Source organism: Phalacrocorax carbo, chromosome 3 (assembly GCF_963921805.1).
Source record: "Phalacrocorax carbo chromosome 3, bPhaCar2.1, whole genome shotgun sequence".
Taxonomy (NCBI): Eukaryota; Metazoa; Chordata; class Aves; order Suliformes; family Phalacrocoracidae; genus Phalacrocorax; species Phalacrocorax carbo.
The window spans coordinates 61,609,456-61,626,342 of NC_087515.1; the positions used below are offsets into that span (position 1 = coordinate 61,609,456).

At 39.3% G+C, this 16,887-nt stretch overlaps 1 protein-coding gene across 2 annotated transcripts in view; it reads left to right on the top strand.

Moving 5' to 3' along the window:
- SNX9 (sorting nexin 9) overlaps nucleotides 1-16,887 on the top strand; it is a 63,325-nt gene that overhangs the window by 37,769 nt on the left and 8,669 nt on the right. For both annotated transcript variants that reach the window (XM_064447094.1, XM_064447093.1), the window contains exons 7-13: nucleotides 1,279-1,363; nucleotides 2,206-2,331; nucleotides 2,607-2,724; nucleotides 5,487-5,617; nucleotides 7,004-7,107; nucleotides 9,676-9,779; nucleotides 12,471-12,548. In XM_064447094.1, coding sequence (XP_064303164.1) covers nucleotides 1,279-1,363; nucleotides 2,206-2,331; nucleotides 2,607-2,724; nucleotides 5,487-5,617; nucleotides 7,004-7,107; nucleotides 9,676-9,779; nucleotides 12,471-12,548 — 746 coding nt within the window. The remainder of the gene's footprint in view (nucleotides 1-1,278; nucleotides 1,364-2,205; nucleotides 2,332-2,606; nucleotides 2,725-5,486; nucleotides 5,618-7,003; nucleotides 7,108-9,675; nucleotides 9,780-12,470; nucleotides 12,549-16,887) is intronic.

The window sequence follows — 16,887 nt, forward strand, 5'->3', positions numbered from 1 at the left end:
CCTGAAAGTACAGGACAAAGCTGTATAATCTTTGGAGGTGTTATACAGGCGAATGACACTTCTGCAAGGCCTGAACTTCTGGACCTACTGCTCTTTAAAATTAACTGTCTTTAAAACTATGTGTGCTTAGTGAAAATGAAAGGTGAGGGAAGGTTTGTCCATACAGCAAAACTGAGCAGACGTGCTGCCCCAGAGTTCATGAGCAATTCGAGTTGCGAGGAGTGGGGAAGAGTTCTGCTGTCCTGCGTCTGCATCACCCAGGCTGATTCTTGAGCCACAGAAAGCTTGCTTTTTTTTTAAAAAGATGTTTTTTAAGATAAAAATCTTAGAACAGTATGAAGCTTTGTCAGGGTTATACTAGCATTATCTCATGTTACAACTTTAATGATTGTTTATTTTAAAACTACTGTTACTTGGAGAAGCTACTGTGTGGTAATCTTTAAGTGGATGAAAGGAGAGTGGAAAAGGACTGTAAAATAATGATCTCCTTGGGTTGGTAACTAAAATTAACAACTAGTCAAGCAGAGATGGTTGACTTTGTTATTCAGCAGAGATTTTGTCCAGTTTTGCAAGAGCACCTTTGCATCATTTTGGCATCTACCCGTTGCAAACCCATTTAGTATAACCAGCATAAACGTACCTTATTTAAGAGTGTTATTTGCCTGTGAAGTCATACTTTACTCCTCGTGTTTCTGCAAGCAGGCAGTAGGTTGGCAGTACTTGAAGAGCACAGTATCTTCCTAATTAGAAAGAGAACCACCATTTGCTTTTACACAAGCTTTTTACACAAACTTTAAGGACATTACAGTGATTTTGGTGTGGTTTTCTTTCTAATTGGTGGATAAATTATTTAACATTAACTCATATTTATAAGCATTTGACAAATCTGCAGTTCGTTGTTCTTTCAGATGATTGAATTCTCATAATCTGAAATGGCAGGACGGTGTGCATGGGGGTGTGTGTGTGCATTTCCAGAGAGGGTGGACTGCTGTCGAGTGGCAGATATTACTTTGTGTCTTCCTGTTACGTTTGCTCTGATGGGCTGCAGAGCACAAATAGCTAATTTGCCTTGGAAGAAGGGGCCAGTATTACTAAAATAAAAGCTGGAGGTCAGTAGCTAAAACTTTTCTGCTTTTTCAGGGCAAATTGTTGGTTAAGTAATCCACCTCTATTCTTTTCTATACTTGAAATACTAAGCTTTTTTCCGATAGTGGCAGGTAATTCTGCATATGTCAAAGGAAGAAAAATATGGAATAAACTTATCGCTTTGTTTGTTAGGTTTCCTGGATTTGCAAAACCTGGGATGGAACAGTATCTGTTGGCAAAGCAGCTAGCAAAACCCAAAGAGAAAATTCCCATAATTGTAAGTTGGGGACGTATGTATAGTTTTTGTGTGTAGGTGGTATGGTTTGTTTTGGGGATTTTTGTCTGTGGTGGTGGGTTTTCATTTGGGTTTGGTCTCTTTTGGTTTGGGTTTTTTTTGGTTGGTTTGTTTTTAATCATCCCCACCCTTCCATTTTTTCCCCAACTTAACTTTTAGCCTCAGGGTTGCTGTATGTATTTGGGTCAGAAGAAACTGATACTAAACATATAATTAGAAATAGAACTGTCATTAAAAAACTGTGTACCATTTCAGTATTTTAAAGTTGTGGTAGACTAAATTTCTGAGTCATATATCATTGAAGGATTTTTCAGAGTCAGGTCTTAACTCCTTTAAGTGTGCTGATTTTCTTAGTACCTTTTTTTTCCCTCCTGCTGGATCTGCATTATATGTTATCATGAAAATAAGCCTTTTTGGGATTGTGAGGCAGAGCAAATGCATTACACCGTCTATTAGCTATCTAGATATCTAATACACAGGAGCTACATTCATGAAGGTTTGCAATATTCAGTCATGACGGTCAGGTCATCTTCTGATCTAAAAAACAAACTCTCCTAGATACATGCCGTTCTAGTGAAATGTGGTTGAAATAGCAATCCCTAGAATTTATAACCCCTTTGCTATTTGGTAAAAGTTGTAAAATATGGAATAAGGTAAACACAACTGTGGTCAATCATCTCTGTTTGCGAGAAACCCCTCTATTTCCTGCCTATCAAGCTCTTGCTGAAATCAATGGCAGCTTCCGAGAGGAGAAAGTATTTGTCTTCTTGTTTGCAACTGGTACAACGTGATGTATTTAAAATAATATTTGCAATTTCTTACAGATTGGTGATTATGGCCCAATGTGGGTTTATCCTACCTCTACATTTGACTGTGTGGTGGCAGATCCCAAAAAAGGTTCTAAAATGTATGGTCTCAAGAGCTACATTGAATATCAGCTGACCTGCACTGTAAGTTTATCTGAAATGCCATCTCTCTTGCAAAATAGGGTCGCTTGTATACATAAATAATAGAGTTTGTGTGACTTGGTAACAGGGTTGTAAGGGTAAGTGGTAATTGTCACGCTTTTTTTTCCCCCAAAGAGTTACTTTGTTCTAGCATTTCAGGTTCTTCTGTAATTACAGATTCAAGGCTCTAAGCCATAAATTCTACTTACATTCCACATATTTACTATTCTGGTCACACTTGTTTCACGTCAAAATTCAGAGTTGTGTTTCTCTTACAGAACACTAATCGGTCTGTCAACCACAGATACAAGCACTTTGACTGGTTGTATGAGCGTCTCCTGGTTAAATTTGGATTAGCCATTCCAATCCCATCTCTTCCAGACAAGCAAGTAACAGGTAATTAATAAGGAGATCACTTTTTTACAAGGTTCAGTTACATCTTATTATTTTTTTCCCATTATTTTTAAAGAAGGTATTAAAAAAAACCCCAACCTTTCACTGTTATGAGTCGTGATGTCCTATTGAGAATAAAATATCACTAAGAGCATCATTTCAGAACTCAAGGTTTACTTATCTAGTCCAGTGATTTAAAAACAAACAAACAAAAAAACCCACAAACCACAAAAAAAAAACCAACCCAACCTAGTTACTACAGAAGAGAACATTTACTATTGGATTATTAATGGAGAGAAGAGATAAGTAGTTAGGTTCCATATTTGCCGATTGTCTGGAGAAGTGGTTTGGGGACGGGGTGGTGGTTGTTTTTTCTTTTGCATTTGATGGTAAATTTTTTTTATGCTTCAGGAGCTTTGAAGCAAAGCTCCTGGAGGAAGGGGAGCATCCCCTGACAAACTAAGTTATTTGTTCACAAGTGTCATGTTGCAGCTGTTTCTCCTGTTGCTCTATTTCACACTTTATTTAGAAAGCATCTTTCATTTGTATAACGTTCTGCTCTGGTTTAATATCAGTTCAGCTTGACCAAACTTCCTGAAGCTTATGGAAGTCTCTTGTTCTGACTTCAAGAAAGTGGGATTGGACCCTTTAAATGCTCATGAGTTCAGTCATTGCAATTGAATATGGCAATGCCTGGGCATTTTCAGTAGTCTCTGGCTTCCTTCCTGCAAGGATGTGCTAGAGTGCATGTGAAGAAAAGAATGGACACCTCTGTAGGAGAAAAATGTGTTGCTTTTGCCTATTTCCACTTGCATGTTTTCTGGTAAGGTTTTTATACAGCCTTTAAGACAACCAGCCAAAAACAAACGTACAAAAGCTGGCATGTCACCAACTCTGTGGCTGTGGGCATCACTGAAAATGCAGCAGCTCTGCTGTGTTTGAAGAAAGCTAAGCATTGATGCAGATGCTGGGAAAAATGCCAAGGAAGCTGAAAAGTGAGGAAGCGGCTTCCTCCCCTCCCCTTAGTCTCATGTTTAGAATTCACGAGTATTTTTGCTTAAACATGTGCATGTAGACTAAAAGGAAGCGAGGCGACCTGATGGGTTCTCTACATTTTATTGTAACTGTATTTTAAAAGACTCAAGAGTTTGGCATCACAGTTAAACCTTGCTTGTGGATTTCAGTCTTCTGGAGTCTGTGGGAGAAGATAATTTGTCTCATTAAAAACAAAAAAAAACACCACACACAAAAAAAACCCCAAACCCACACCCAAAACATGCCTCTTTATCTCCCTTTTCTGAAACATTGAAGGAAACTCTGAAAAAATAGTGTTTATTTTTCATTGTGTTTAGGAGGCTTCTTTCTGAAGACTGTCTAAAAAAGTGTTCTTGCCCATTAGTCTTGGCAAAGCAAGACTCTTTACAAATAGATGGACCTTGCTCAGGATCATGGTGTTTCTGGTGGTGATATGCCTAATGACCAGCACGTAACTTCCAAATGTTACTGTTCCTGTTGCCCTACATTCCTTTTGCTGGCAGAAATGCTGCAGAGATTTCAATATAGATTAAGGGTGGAACAAGATATTACTGCAGGTTATATAATGTTGTCCCCCATCCCCCCCCCTTCCCCCCCAATTTGCAGGAAATGTACCCATACCCAAACTTCATTTATCACTAATTGTGTTCTTTACCTGCTAGTCTTGCTAGTTTTCATATTTGCAATTAAAAAAAAACCAACCAAAAAAACCCAAAACAAAACCCAAAAGACTCAACCTTGTGGAGCTGCTGCCATAGTAACTATGCAGTAGAATTATACTGAAAGAGTACATGCGTTCAAGGTTTGTCCTGTGTGCTGCTATAGAAATTAGAAGAGTTGGATGCTGGAAGATTCTCTCATTCCTTTCAAATACATCCTATTCACTATATGATTTAGAAGTCTGATTTGTACTTTTTTTTTTAAATTGGAAAAGATTCTTTCAAGAAGACACAGTTTGTGCTAAAACTAAAAGGCTCCTGTACATACACAGTGATGATGCGCTACTGGTTAAAGAAAAAAAAAACATCAGTCTCTTAACTACTCAAAATCAGTTACTCTTGCGTGTATGTATTCTAACCGGTTCATACATATGATTTGAGATTTTTTGAGGTTTTTTTTTCCCAACACATTCATTTAACTGTACAGAAATATGCTTATAGGAGGTACTGCTTTTCTAAATCTGCTACTTGTATCTGAGCAGTTCAATTTCAAGTGCTTGTTAGGTAGGACATGACAACTTGGAAAGTAAGTAATTCCTTTCTCTGCAATGCTTTTAAGCCTTGAATTGACCAAGGATTTGCTTAGACTGTATCAAAAAAACACCTGCGTTCCATGCCTGTGCCTAGCTTTTCTCTTGGGTCATCTGAATACCTAATTTTTCTGACTGAAAGTTTAATTTTTTTTTTTTGTACTCCCCCTTCCTCCCCTCCCCCCCAATTTGAATTGTGGGTGGGTATTATGGGTTTTGGGTTTTTTTAAATATTTCCTGACTATCTTTAAAAGGAGGAGTACTCTTGGTTAGTAATCAATATACTGTAACTTAAGGTTCTTCTGATTTGTCAGTATAATGTTGCCTCTAAGTTCTGAGTCACTAAGTGGTTAATAACTCACCAAATTCATTACAGGTTCTGTGGGGGGTTTTTTGGTGGTTTGTTTTTTTTTTTAATTAAAGGAAGAAAGTTGAAGGTACTAAAGTAGAAATGTAACAATTACTCTCCAATGTATAACAGGGCGCTTTGAAGAAGAATTTATAAAAATGCGTATGGAGAGACTGCAAGCTTGGATGACAAGGATGTGTCGCCATCCTGTTGTCTCAGAAAGTGAAGTTTTCCAGCAATTTCTCAATTTCCGAGATGAGAAGGTAGGAAATAAAGTTCACGCACAGACTGAGACTGAGGAATTGCTCCCCCTCACCGCGATCCCTCTATGAACTGAGAGTTCAGCTTTGTCACCTTCTCACTCGTCTGCACCCCTGTGGGCAGCAGTGACGAGCTGGAAACTGCTGGGTTTGCTAACTAACTTAGCGGATGGATCAAAATGAGGTAGAAAGTTGCTTGTGTGAAACGCCATATGCTGTTCCAACAAAAATGTGCTCTTTAAAGTTGTTTTGTTGCCAGTCTTTTAAGGACAGTTGGTGTCCTGCAGCAGAATAGGAACATACGTAACTCTTGGCTGTTGCCCTCATCTGTCTCTGTTGGACTTACTAGTTACTGCAGCCTCTGACTGGTACCACTTTGCTAACAGAAGCTACGTTGTAGCAGATCTAGGATGTGTCTGATCTTGTATTATATTTAAAAACAAACCCCCAACAGTTTTCACTGGAATGGGTTGTAATAGCATTATGCTCCAGTCTTACCTGATGCCCCCTCCCCCCACATTTTCTTACTGTTTTTAAGAGGCTTTAATATTTTCACCTTCAGTAAATGGTTTCTTCATGACTGAACGCCAGCTCTGTTACTGATTTGGATATCTACCAATGAGGAAATAAAGAGGAAAACTCTGCTGCTTTCTTCTCAAAAGTCATACTTATAAATACACATAGATTTTGCTGAAAAAGTAAACGATCCTTGGAGGATTTTAAGACTAGACTGGATAAAGCCCTGAGTAACTAAGGTCACAGCTGACTATTTTTGAGTAGGAGGTTGGACTACAAACCTCCTGGGGTCGCTTCCAACCAGAATTATTCTGTGATCCTGTAAGTAGAGGCTTAATAACATAGTAAGTAGCAGTCCTGGTGAAGTGCTATTTGGATGGCCAGTGGAGAGTTGTGTAATTGTGCTAGCTTGTCAGCAGCTCTTGGTAGTTAACTTATAGACTGATATAAGCATAACAGATGTTGCAACACATGTGGAATTTTTAACCTTTTCAGCTGTTCCCACTGAGAACTTTGTATGGCAATTGTGTAATAGTCTCATGATCTTCTTGAGTAGCTTCTGATATCAGCACTATCACATGTGCAGAGACAGCTGAATATAATCGCTCTTACGCTGTATTTCAGTAATATATGAGATGGGTCTGTTGACCCCAGAATCCAGAAAACAGTGTACAAGGATGAGGGAGGGAAACTCTAAGAAACCTTGGCCCCACTGAAACTTTCATTTAAAAGTTTCAATTTATGGGTGGTCTGTTGGTTAACTGTTCTCCTAAACACTTCATTCAGTGCTTAGGTACCTGCCCTTAAAGATGCCTGAACAGTGACGGTCAAACTTTTTCTTTTTTTTTTTGTTTCTTCCCCCCTTTCCTAAAGGAGTGGAAAACTGGAAAGCGGAAGGCAGAAAAAGATGAAACTGTAGGAGTCCTGATCTTTTCTACAATGGAACCAGAAGCTCCTGACTTGGACATGGTAGAAATGTAAGGTGGCTTCTTTTTGCGTGGACATTATGCATCTGGATATACAACAGTTACTGAGCTAATATAAAACTAGAATAGTAAGCATGCACATAATATTCATGGATTTGAAGAGGTACTCATCAAGCAGAGCTGAAAAATTGTTTGAATACAAGATTTTCATATCAACCCCTCCAAAACTTGGGGGAGCGTCATGTGATGTCACTTTGACTTCAGTGACTGAACACTGATCCTAAAAAGATTTATGCAAAAGTAGCTGACAAGTTAAAGTACTGGCAGATCCTATGGAGTTATGTCTTATATTGCTATGAAGTATATTTTGGTATCTTGATTCTTCAATTGTGATCAGTTCCAAAGCGTGCTAGACTTCCGAAGTAGCTTAGGATAACTGTAGATGGACTGTCAAGGAAAACAATGCTTCTGTCTCATACTTGTATATAATGCATGCACAGTATAATTCCAATATCTGGAATTAAGGAAGAGCTATTAAAAATGAAAAGTTACTTAAATTATCAGATTTCATTTTAAATGTGTTACTACATTTTTGGGATATGCTTCTAGAAGTGCAAATGGCTATATTTTTTATATGTGTGTGTTATATACATACACTTTTTATGTGTAGTTCTCTTGGTGGTAGATCTTTGGGTTTCATAGAGTGAAAGACTGGATTTACTCTGCAGCCTTTATTTCAATCCTTTAGGCTTAATAATTTTTCATAGAAGTTAGGCAGTATGCATGACATGCTTTGCTTGCTGCTGTAGAATGTAGAAACTTGGATAATGTTTTGTGTCTGAAACTGTGGCTAAACTATGTAGAAGTGTTTATAGTGGCAAAGCAGTAGTGTACCTACACCTGGAAATATCCCAGCATAGGCTTTATCCAAGTGATGCAGTGCATATATTAAGATGCATATAATAGCTGTGGTAGCAGTTCTGTACTAGTAAAAAAGATGGGCGTTTTCAGGTCACTTCTACTTTGAACATGAGGATTTCAGACTTGTCTACTTCTCTTAAATGATGTGTGTTATATTTCTCAGTGGTATAAAAGCTGAATGGGTGAACCAGAGGGATGATTTTGTATACAGGGTGCAGGAGAGAATGACTCTGTATTATATACAGAGCCCTGGCAGGGAACAACCAGCAAGCGTTCTGCTAAACAGTTTGTGCCCAGACAGGGTGAGGGCAGGCAAGGAGCCTGTGGGAAACGCTCCCCAGAGGGTATTGGCTCCTGGGCTGGGGCTGGCAGCCTGGAGCGGCTCTGGGGGCCTGTCCCCAAGCATAACAGGGGTGGCTGTAACACTTCAGACATCCACGCCATGTTCCGGTGCCTGGGAATGTCTGAGTGTTAAAAGTGTGTAGAAACATAGTCTTGAAAGCCACTACTCCTGTAAGTGAACAAACCAGCTTGTTCAATAGTTCTTAGGTTCTTCAATGAAAAGATGCTCTTTACTGAAACAATTTTGCTAGTACTCTGGCAGTCATGTGTCATCCTGGCTTTGATCAAAGGATGGGAAGCCTGTGCTGGTCCATGAACTTCCATGATCACGATACCATAAAGTAGGAAATACAGAAAATTAAAAAGGATGGTTTGCCACTGGGAAAATTGGAATAAAACAAGGGCCTCTTGGAAAACACAGTTCTGTTTCTGTGCAAGTAACACTTTGGGTAGGGTTTCCAGCTGAGGAAAGAGGTGCCAGTGGGGAGGTGGGAGCCTCTCAGTGGTTGGGTCACAGCAGGAGCTGCTGCCCTGGCTCTGGGGAGTCACTTAGGGTTGCCCTGCTGCAAGAGCTGTCTTGTACAGGCTTTGGCTGAGAGCGTTTGTAAGATCCGATGCAGTTTGAATAACACTCATTGAAAATTAGAAAATATGTCTAGTTTTCTTTGGTAGAGTTCAGAGCATTGCTGTGTATGTAGTGCGATGTTAATGGAAAGGTTTGGTAGCTGCATGAAAACGTGCTTAAATCAGGGTAAAAAGGCACATACTAATTCAGAATTCTCTTCTGAGCATCACTGATTATTTTTTTTCCCCCTCTCTATCAACTGAACAGAACAGTATTGTCAATATGAAGTTATGCATATGTATTTTCCTAGAAGAACTGCTTAATTAATGTTTATTCACCTATTTTAGATTTACGTTAAAACATCTGGACATACAAAAATGAACAAATATAAAGTATGAATTTTGCTACTTCTGTTACTGTAACATCTAATTTCCTGTCAGTGTGGGGTCCTTCTATTTGTGTTAAGTGCTCTAGGGATGCATCTTCCTCATATCAGACTTTGCTGTTCTGTTATTACTTGATCTTGTTGAGGAGGATATTTAGCTAGTCCAGCACCACGTGTTTAACATAGAGGGGGAAAAAAAGAATGAAAAATGTCTGTATCTGAAGAGGGAAATTCTGACCTCAGTGAAATGGCAGAGAATTAAGGAGTTAATCTATTTCTCTGATTTATTTTTTTTTTTCACTTTAAGACATAGTTGATACCACTAAACATTCCAGTATTGCATTTCAGGTTAGCATAACACATTTGTTAAACTGCTTTTTGGTTTTGCTTTTTCCAAATGCCACAGAGAACAGAAGTGTGACGCAGTGGGTAGGTTCACCAAAGCAATGGATGATGGAGTTAAAGAGCTGCTGACAGTGGGACAAGAGCACTGGAAGAGGTGTACAGGGCGTAAGTGTCCCTTCTGAACTCAACAGTCATTTCTGTGTTGCTTTTCTCTGTGGGTGTTTTTTTGTTGTTGTTTTTGTTGCTTATAATTCAAGGCACATCTTAAAACTAAAGGAAATCCTAAATTATCATGAGGATTGTATGGTATTCTGGCTGCCTTCAGTGTCTAAGAGTATAAATTGTGCAAGTGTTTTGGTTTTGGGGTTTGGTTTCTTTTTCTTTCTCTCGTAACAGAAATATCTGGTCCCTGCCCATAGGTTTAAAAATATTAAAGTTAAATAATTCTGGTAATCCAGCTAAAGCCCTTGTTGGACCTGTTCTCATATATTTGTCATTCATCTACATGCTAATGACATGGGCGAAACAGACCTGTCTAGTTGACAAAATCATAAACTATTGCATTTTATTAACCCCTTATTTAGGATTCTTGCATGCCAGGAGAAGTGATTTAAAGATGAAATTATTCTAAAAAGGGAAAAGAAAAAAACAACTTGATTCTAACTTAATCTTTAGCCCAATTCTTTTTCTCCTATCTTGTTTCTTCCTTCCCACAGATATTTAGGGTTGCAGAACTTCACACCAAGTCCCTATGACTCTGCCTGGGCTCTAATTTCCTAGTCCACAGCAGTGTTCAGTGTTTGAGGCCACCACAAGGCAGCTATTGAAAGGAAGCAGGTATTACAGCTGAGGATCATAATAAGAAACACTTCAGGGCAGGATGTAGTGTCTGGCAACCAAATCTCCTCCATTTTTTTCTTTCCTTTTTTTTTTTTTCTTTTTTTCCCCCCTCTTTATAGCTCCCTCCCCAAAAGACATTGTCCTCAGTCTTGGCATAACTCAAGAGATATACTTATCTCTTTGCTGCTTTTGAATCGAACAGTGTAGTTGAATATCTGGGGCTGACCAGATGGAATGGGAGGTATAGAAGCCCAGTCTTTCCTGGTAGTGACTACATTAGACATTAGTATCTGTAGGATGTGAGCTTTAAATAATTTACATTTCTCCACTTTGAATAAGAGGGTTTCCTTCTACACATCACTGACCCTTCTGCTGGTCAAAAGTAGTCTAACACAGGACACACCTCTAACATTGTGCAGATCTCACTTCACTAGGAAATGATGCGCAGGGGGAAGTGGAGGGCAGAGGAAGGAATAAGGTCCCTCAGATGAGTCTAGGAAAAAAAGCACTGCTGTACAATGAAGCCGTGATCAAAACCACCACAGTTAAGGGCTGGCTGTGACTTGTGCTTATAGTAGAAATTCAGTATTTGGTTCACTGCTAAAATCTCCCTAAACTTATGACACTAGTGCTTTAGGTACAGAATGACTTTTCTAACACTTACAGCTATTAGTTAGCATAAACTTAGTAAGTCAGATGTGATTGTGTTAAAATTTAACTTAACTTTCCAGACATTCATACTGAATAGAAAAAGGAGGCTGGTAAATCGGGACACGCAAAACTGAAGAATTTCAGTAGTCTCTTAGGTCTGAAGTTCCCTGTCAGCTCTAGTCCCAGCTCCCAGGCACAAGTATTTTTGGCACCTCCTGAGAAATAGTTTACGTGCATTCCATTCTATGATATTTAAAATGACTGACAGTGGAAGCTTCTTAAATGCAAGTGAAAAGAAACCAAATGTTCTTCACTGAAGTTTCTGCAGGGGATCCAGTAAGAAGTTAATGGCTGATAACAGAACTCTAGTACTCTGAATGGTACCTGTTGTGTAAGAAAAACCGGTTGTCATTAAAAAAATCTAACTTCTGGGGAAGAACTCGATCAAAGATAACAATAAAATGATGTGGTTTGGAGGGTTTGTATTTTGGTTTTTGTGTTTCATTTTACCACACAAAAGGGTTCCTCTGTGAAAATCAGATTGTGTGGGATGCTAGAACAGCTCAAACACTGCTATTTACTTGGACAGTATACCCTCTGGATACAAATGCTTGATAACAAAAAGCTCATCTACTTGGCTTTTTTCTGCTAGCATCTTTTCAGATTGCTTTTTAGGCCTCTGAGGTGGTGGTAGTCAAAGTGTTAATAACCAATATACTGATAAATCACAGCTTATTGACTTAATTATAAGGAAGCAATTTATGCATAGGTTTTCAATAGATTATAAAAAACAGTCTTATTAATCAGATACTTGCATCAGGTTTTAATCCCTAGATAATCTTGGTTTCTACTGCCTTTAAATATAAAATCCATTATTTCAGGAGAGTTTAGGTATTATAGGTCTGTATAATATTCCCCTTTCTTAAAATATTAATGAGATCTGTTTTCCATATCACTGCAGCACTTCCCCCCACCCACCCCCAGGAGGATAAAGTCTGCTCATGAGGGGGAGAAAAAAAAATCTTACTGTATGCATAGGAGGACAAAGCTAGGAGTGCATTGAGATTTTTTTTATATATATATATATATATATATAAAATCAGTCACACACCATTTCCCCAACAGTTTGTGGCTTTCAAAAATCCAGATTGCAATTGCTTTATCCAGTTTTGAAATGTCTGTAGCGGGGGAGGGGGTAAGAATGTGATTGTAAGTGCTTCAGTAGAGGAAGGTAAATAGGTAAAACCTAGTTGTTTTTGACATCTGATTCTATCAGGTTTTGGAAATGCTGCAGATTTGGTCTCACTACCCTTGTGGGTTTTTGCTTCTGTTTCCCTCTTTTCCCCATCCTCTTCCCCCTTTCAGCACTACCCAAGGAATACCAGAAGATAGGAAAAGCATTGCAGAGCCTGGCTCTGGTCTTCAGCACTAGTGGATACCAAGGTACTTCTATAGCTCTGTTTGTACTTTACTTAACAAAGATATTGTAATTACATTGTGCTGCCCCCCCCCTTAACGCTTTCCTCTTTGAGCTTCAGATGTCAAACATGATTCTGGAAAAAAAATTTAAAAACTTGTTTCCTTGTATGTATTATGGGGTTTTTGTATTCCAGTCTGCAATCTTGTTTTCTCTCACTGTATAATCATGTGGTGGGCTGGTGGTGGTGGAGGAGTTTAGCTTGATCTTACTAATATATGATCTGGTCACTGACCTGACTAACAAAACATGCTGTAGCATTTTTTGTGATATTTAAGGGAAGGGGAAAAATGTGTCCTTGAAAACATCTGTCACAGAACTATTGTGTGACTGACTTCATGAAACAACTCCACACAGCGAAGGAAAACTTACAAGATTTTTGTCTACCATTTTGTGGGCTGGAGGGTTGGCTACTGGAGCTTTTTCTTGTCCTTCACCTTTCCTTCTCCTTCAAGAGCCCTAAAATAGAGCCTGTGATGTTAGGTATGAAAGTCATGGGAGGGAAAAGGAGGGCATCAATTGCTCAGAGTTCTCCTAAAATGTAGTCTTTAGGCCAAACTGAAAGTCCTGCTTCGATATGTTAAGTTCTGCTGATGTTTTCCAGATAACTGGAAATGCTTCCTCATATGCCAGAGGGAAATAAGAGTCCATTTTCTCTGGGATTCTCTTGCCAAATGTACTTTTTTCCTTTTTTTTCCTAGGCTTAATAGCAAAATTACTCTGTTCTAAAACCTTAAATGTTATAGCATCTCCATCTTAGGACTTTTAGGTGACCAGTACTTACTCTGACTACTGATTTATCCCTTGCTTTGTACTCTTTAAGGCTTTTGCCCTATGAACCATGTATTAAAATGCAACCACTTCTGAACCTCAGGTTCTCTGCTCCTGGAAACATTGGAAATAGGCATATTCCCTCTAATTTGTTCTCATCTTTGTCCTGCCCTTCAACAGGATGATTGCTTAGCTAGAATTGGAGCATAGCACATTGCCCAAAACGTTACTTTTGGATGTGAGAACCATGTAGGGGATTTGCATAGTTACGTATTCTTAGCATGGGTTAGAAAACTGTAAATCCCAGCCAGATAAGATCTGTAGCAAGAATTCTTGAGAAAGGACTGAAAATTGTTTGAACTATAACACATGACTTTTCACCAGGGTAAAGGGAAAACAATATGCCTTAAAGCTAGGATGTAAAGTTGCAGATTAACCTTGCGAAGGAAAGCTTCCATTTAATTTCCAATATCTACAAATGGTATGAAAAAATAGATCCCGTGATGCTTGGGAACAAGGCAAGGATGTTTCTCTTTACTGTTTGCCCAGTTGTACCTGGTTGTACTCTAGTATTTTGCTGAGGAAAATGCCGTGCCCACTGATGCCTTTGTTCTGATTACATATATTTTGCTCTTTTTAATAACTGGTACACCAGTGTATTTTTCAGAATTACTAATATGTGGGATTCTTTGCTTTTTAATTTGAGTTCCCAGCAAGAGAGAATAAGTGCAGTGCAAGTGTTGCTTTAAATGTCTTCGTTACTGCTGCCCTCATGCTGTCCTACCTGGTGTTTGTGTACAATTTCATTTGATGGTTGTCTCAGGTAGGGGCCTGTGGATTAAGCAGACTCTGTGCAAGAGATGTGAGCACCTGGATTTAAACTGATAGGATGCAACTTTCCTGATCTTAGTAATTAAAAGAAGGTGCTGGACCTATTCCTTCAAATGAAGAAGTACTAGCTAGGCTGAGTATGCGGTATGTTTTTTCTGGACTATCAGTAAAGAGGAATGGTCCTTCAGCCATACTAGAAGGCACTCAGTTCAGTTTCTGCTGGGAGCTGAATCTCTCTTTTTTTTTTTTTTTTTTTTTTTTTTTTAAATACTTGAGTTCTGGAAGTTTTAAGCATATAGGGCTGCTGAAGATTGCCGTGACTAATTTGACACGAATGTTTCCAGCTACTGGTAGCTGACTTCTGACATACTGAATACACTGTTGGTTGGTTTATTTGTACAGTTAGGATGGGATGTATGTAATGTCCTTACTACTTTCACTGCCTGCTTGTTCTGCAAAGCCTTATTATATGGTGAATGTCTACTGCCTTCTCTTCTGATTCTAGCCTAAAATGTTTAAGATTGAACCAGGGAAGATGCACCTGTTAATCTGACTCACTCAAGCTCTTCTTATGCTGCTGAATGAGCCTTATCAATTAGCTGCCAGCCACAGTGCATATTAGGAATCTGTCCCCAGTATTTGCAGAGGCAAGAGTACCCTTAAAACTATTAAGGACACATTGAGAGGTTCTCATTTAACTTGGTCATGGGCCTATGTACTGTCCAAATGGTCTTAAGAACACGTGCTTTGAAAGTATGAACCTGGTCCAAAAATGCATATTGGGCAGTTCCAGAATATGTCTGGAAGTGTCTTGCAGCCTGGCACTATGTTGCCTATCACATCATACGATGCTCTTAGGTTAACACAGCCTTAAATAGCATGGCCTCTCTTCAGCAGCGCCAAATCCAGGCAAGTCTTTTCTCCTATATTAAGAAAACGTGAATGGTTGTGGTATGCCATTCAACCCTAGTAAGATCTCCTAATCCTACATCGCCCCTCAGGAATTTTGTTAGGCAGTTACATGCAAGTTCCACTCTCTTGCCAGCTAGGAATCAGACACATCTCGCTTTCCAACCCTCCTGTGTGCTGAACATTATCAGTCTGAGGTGTACTTGTCAAAAAAAACCTTGCTACAAGTGGTTGCCTAGTTGAACTTGATCTTTTTCCTGCTCCTGGATAAAACATGCTTTGAAAGAAAAGAAAACAAACCAAAAATATTTCTTGACAAAAGAAATTCTGCTGCCCTAATCAAGCCTTACAGAATATTAGTTCCCTCAATTATGGTTGGTGTATTCCCTCAGAGGAGATAATTACTGGAATTTACCAAGCAGTTGAGCTGCTAAGAGATGCTCTGCTAAACATCTCCAAGACTCCTTATAGTTTTACATATTCCTTCATCTCCCTATGACAGCATGCAGGCCTGTAAGTCAATTAAAATGCCAGTTTCTCTTCGTGGTTGGGTTAAATATGTGTAGAATATTACTGGCCGTCTTAACTGGTCTTTCTACAACTACCTTTAGTCAACGCTTTTAGCCCCACTGGAAACAGAGAAGGTTTATATGTAATGCACCCTGCCCTAATTTTGTTGTACATGTCAGCAGCATGTGGGACTTTCTGCTCTTCCATTGATTAAAGAACCCCTGACATCCTGGTATATCCTTACACTGGGACCCAGCTCAGCTTTTGCAGTTTGAGTTAAGCAGCCCATTCCCAGCTTCGCGTTGGTTCAGAAGCTGAGGCTGCTAGCTAGCAGCTTGGCCCTGTCCAAGTAACAAAATTCTGACCAAAACCTGTGCTGACAACAGTGATGGGGAGCAATCTGCTGCTGGAATTCAAGTTATTCTGATGGACGAGCATGTGGGTTGTGTGGGGCATCTCTGACAGGGTGGCCTGGTGTAGGGGGTGGCCGACTGAGCATGGCATGACATTGCTGACAATGTGTATTACAACTTGGAGGGTGCAGCAGGTGAGAGATGAAGTCTGACTCTAAGGCTGCCCTGCTGCTACCTGAAAAAGAGGTTGTAGAAGAAAAGGATGCAGTGTGAGGAGCTGTAGATACTTTTCTACCGCTTCTGTGACTGCCTATTGTTGGGATCCACTGTCTGGAACAACTTCTAAATATGCCATCCCTTAGCCCTACTTTTGGAGGAGTGTGAATGCCTCCGCTAGTAGTAGAAACTCTTAATGCACTCTGTGCCTTCAACAAGCTGGCTTTGTGCCCTGCCGCCCCCAGTGAGAGAGGATCAGTGTTGGGAGGGTTTGTCTAGATTCTTTGAAGCTCCAACCTATGAAGGTCCTTTGAGTTCTGCACAGAAGGGGAGGATTTTCTCTTTCTACTCAAGTATACATACTCTTCCTCTTTCTTTTTGCTTAGATAGGAAAAGTCATTGTCTTCTATGGCATTATGAAATGAACAGCAACATCTAAACTCTAATTAAAGCCACATGATGTTTTGTCCCAAAAGCTGGGAGTCCGTTGCCTAAGCAGCAGTTACTTCAAGGTTACTCAAGATTACTTCTGAGCAGATGTGGGGAATTCTGAAATAACATAACTAATCTCCCTGATTGTTGTAAAACAATTTAAAAAAAATGTAAAGATATCTTCTGAATTATGTACCTCTTAGATCTCTCAGTGGGATTTCATGTTGTTTATTTTATCCAGACAGGCTCAAATAAGAGGAAAAAAAAAAATCCTATTTCTTTA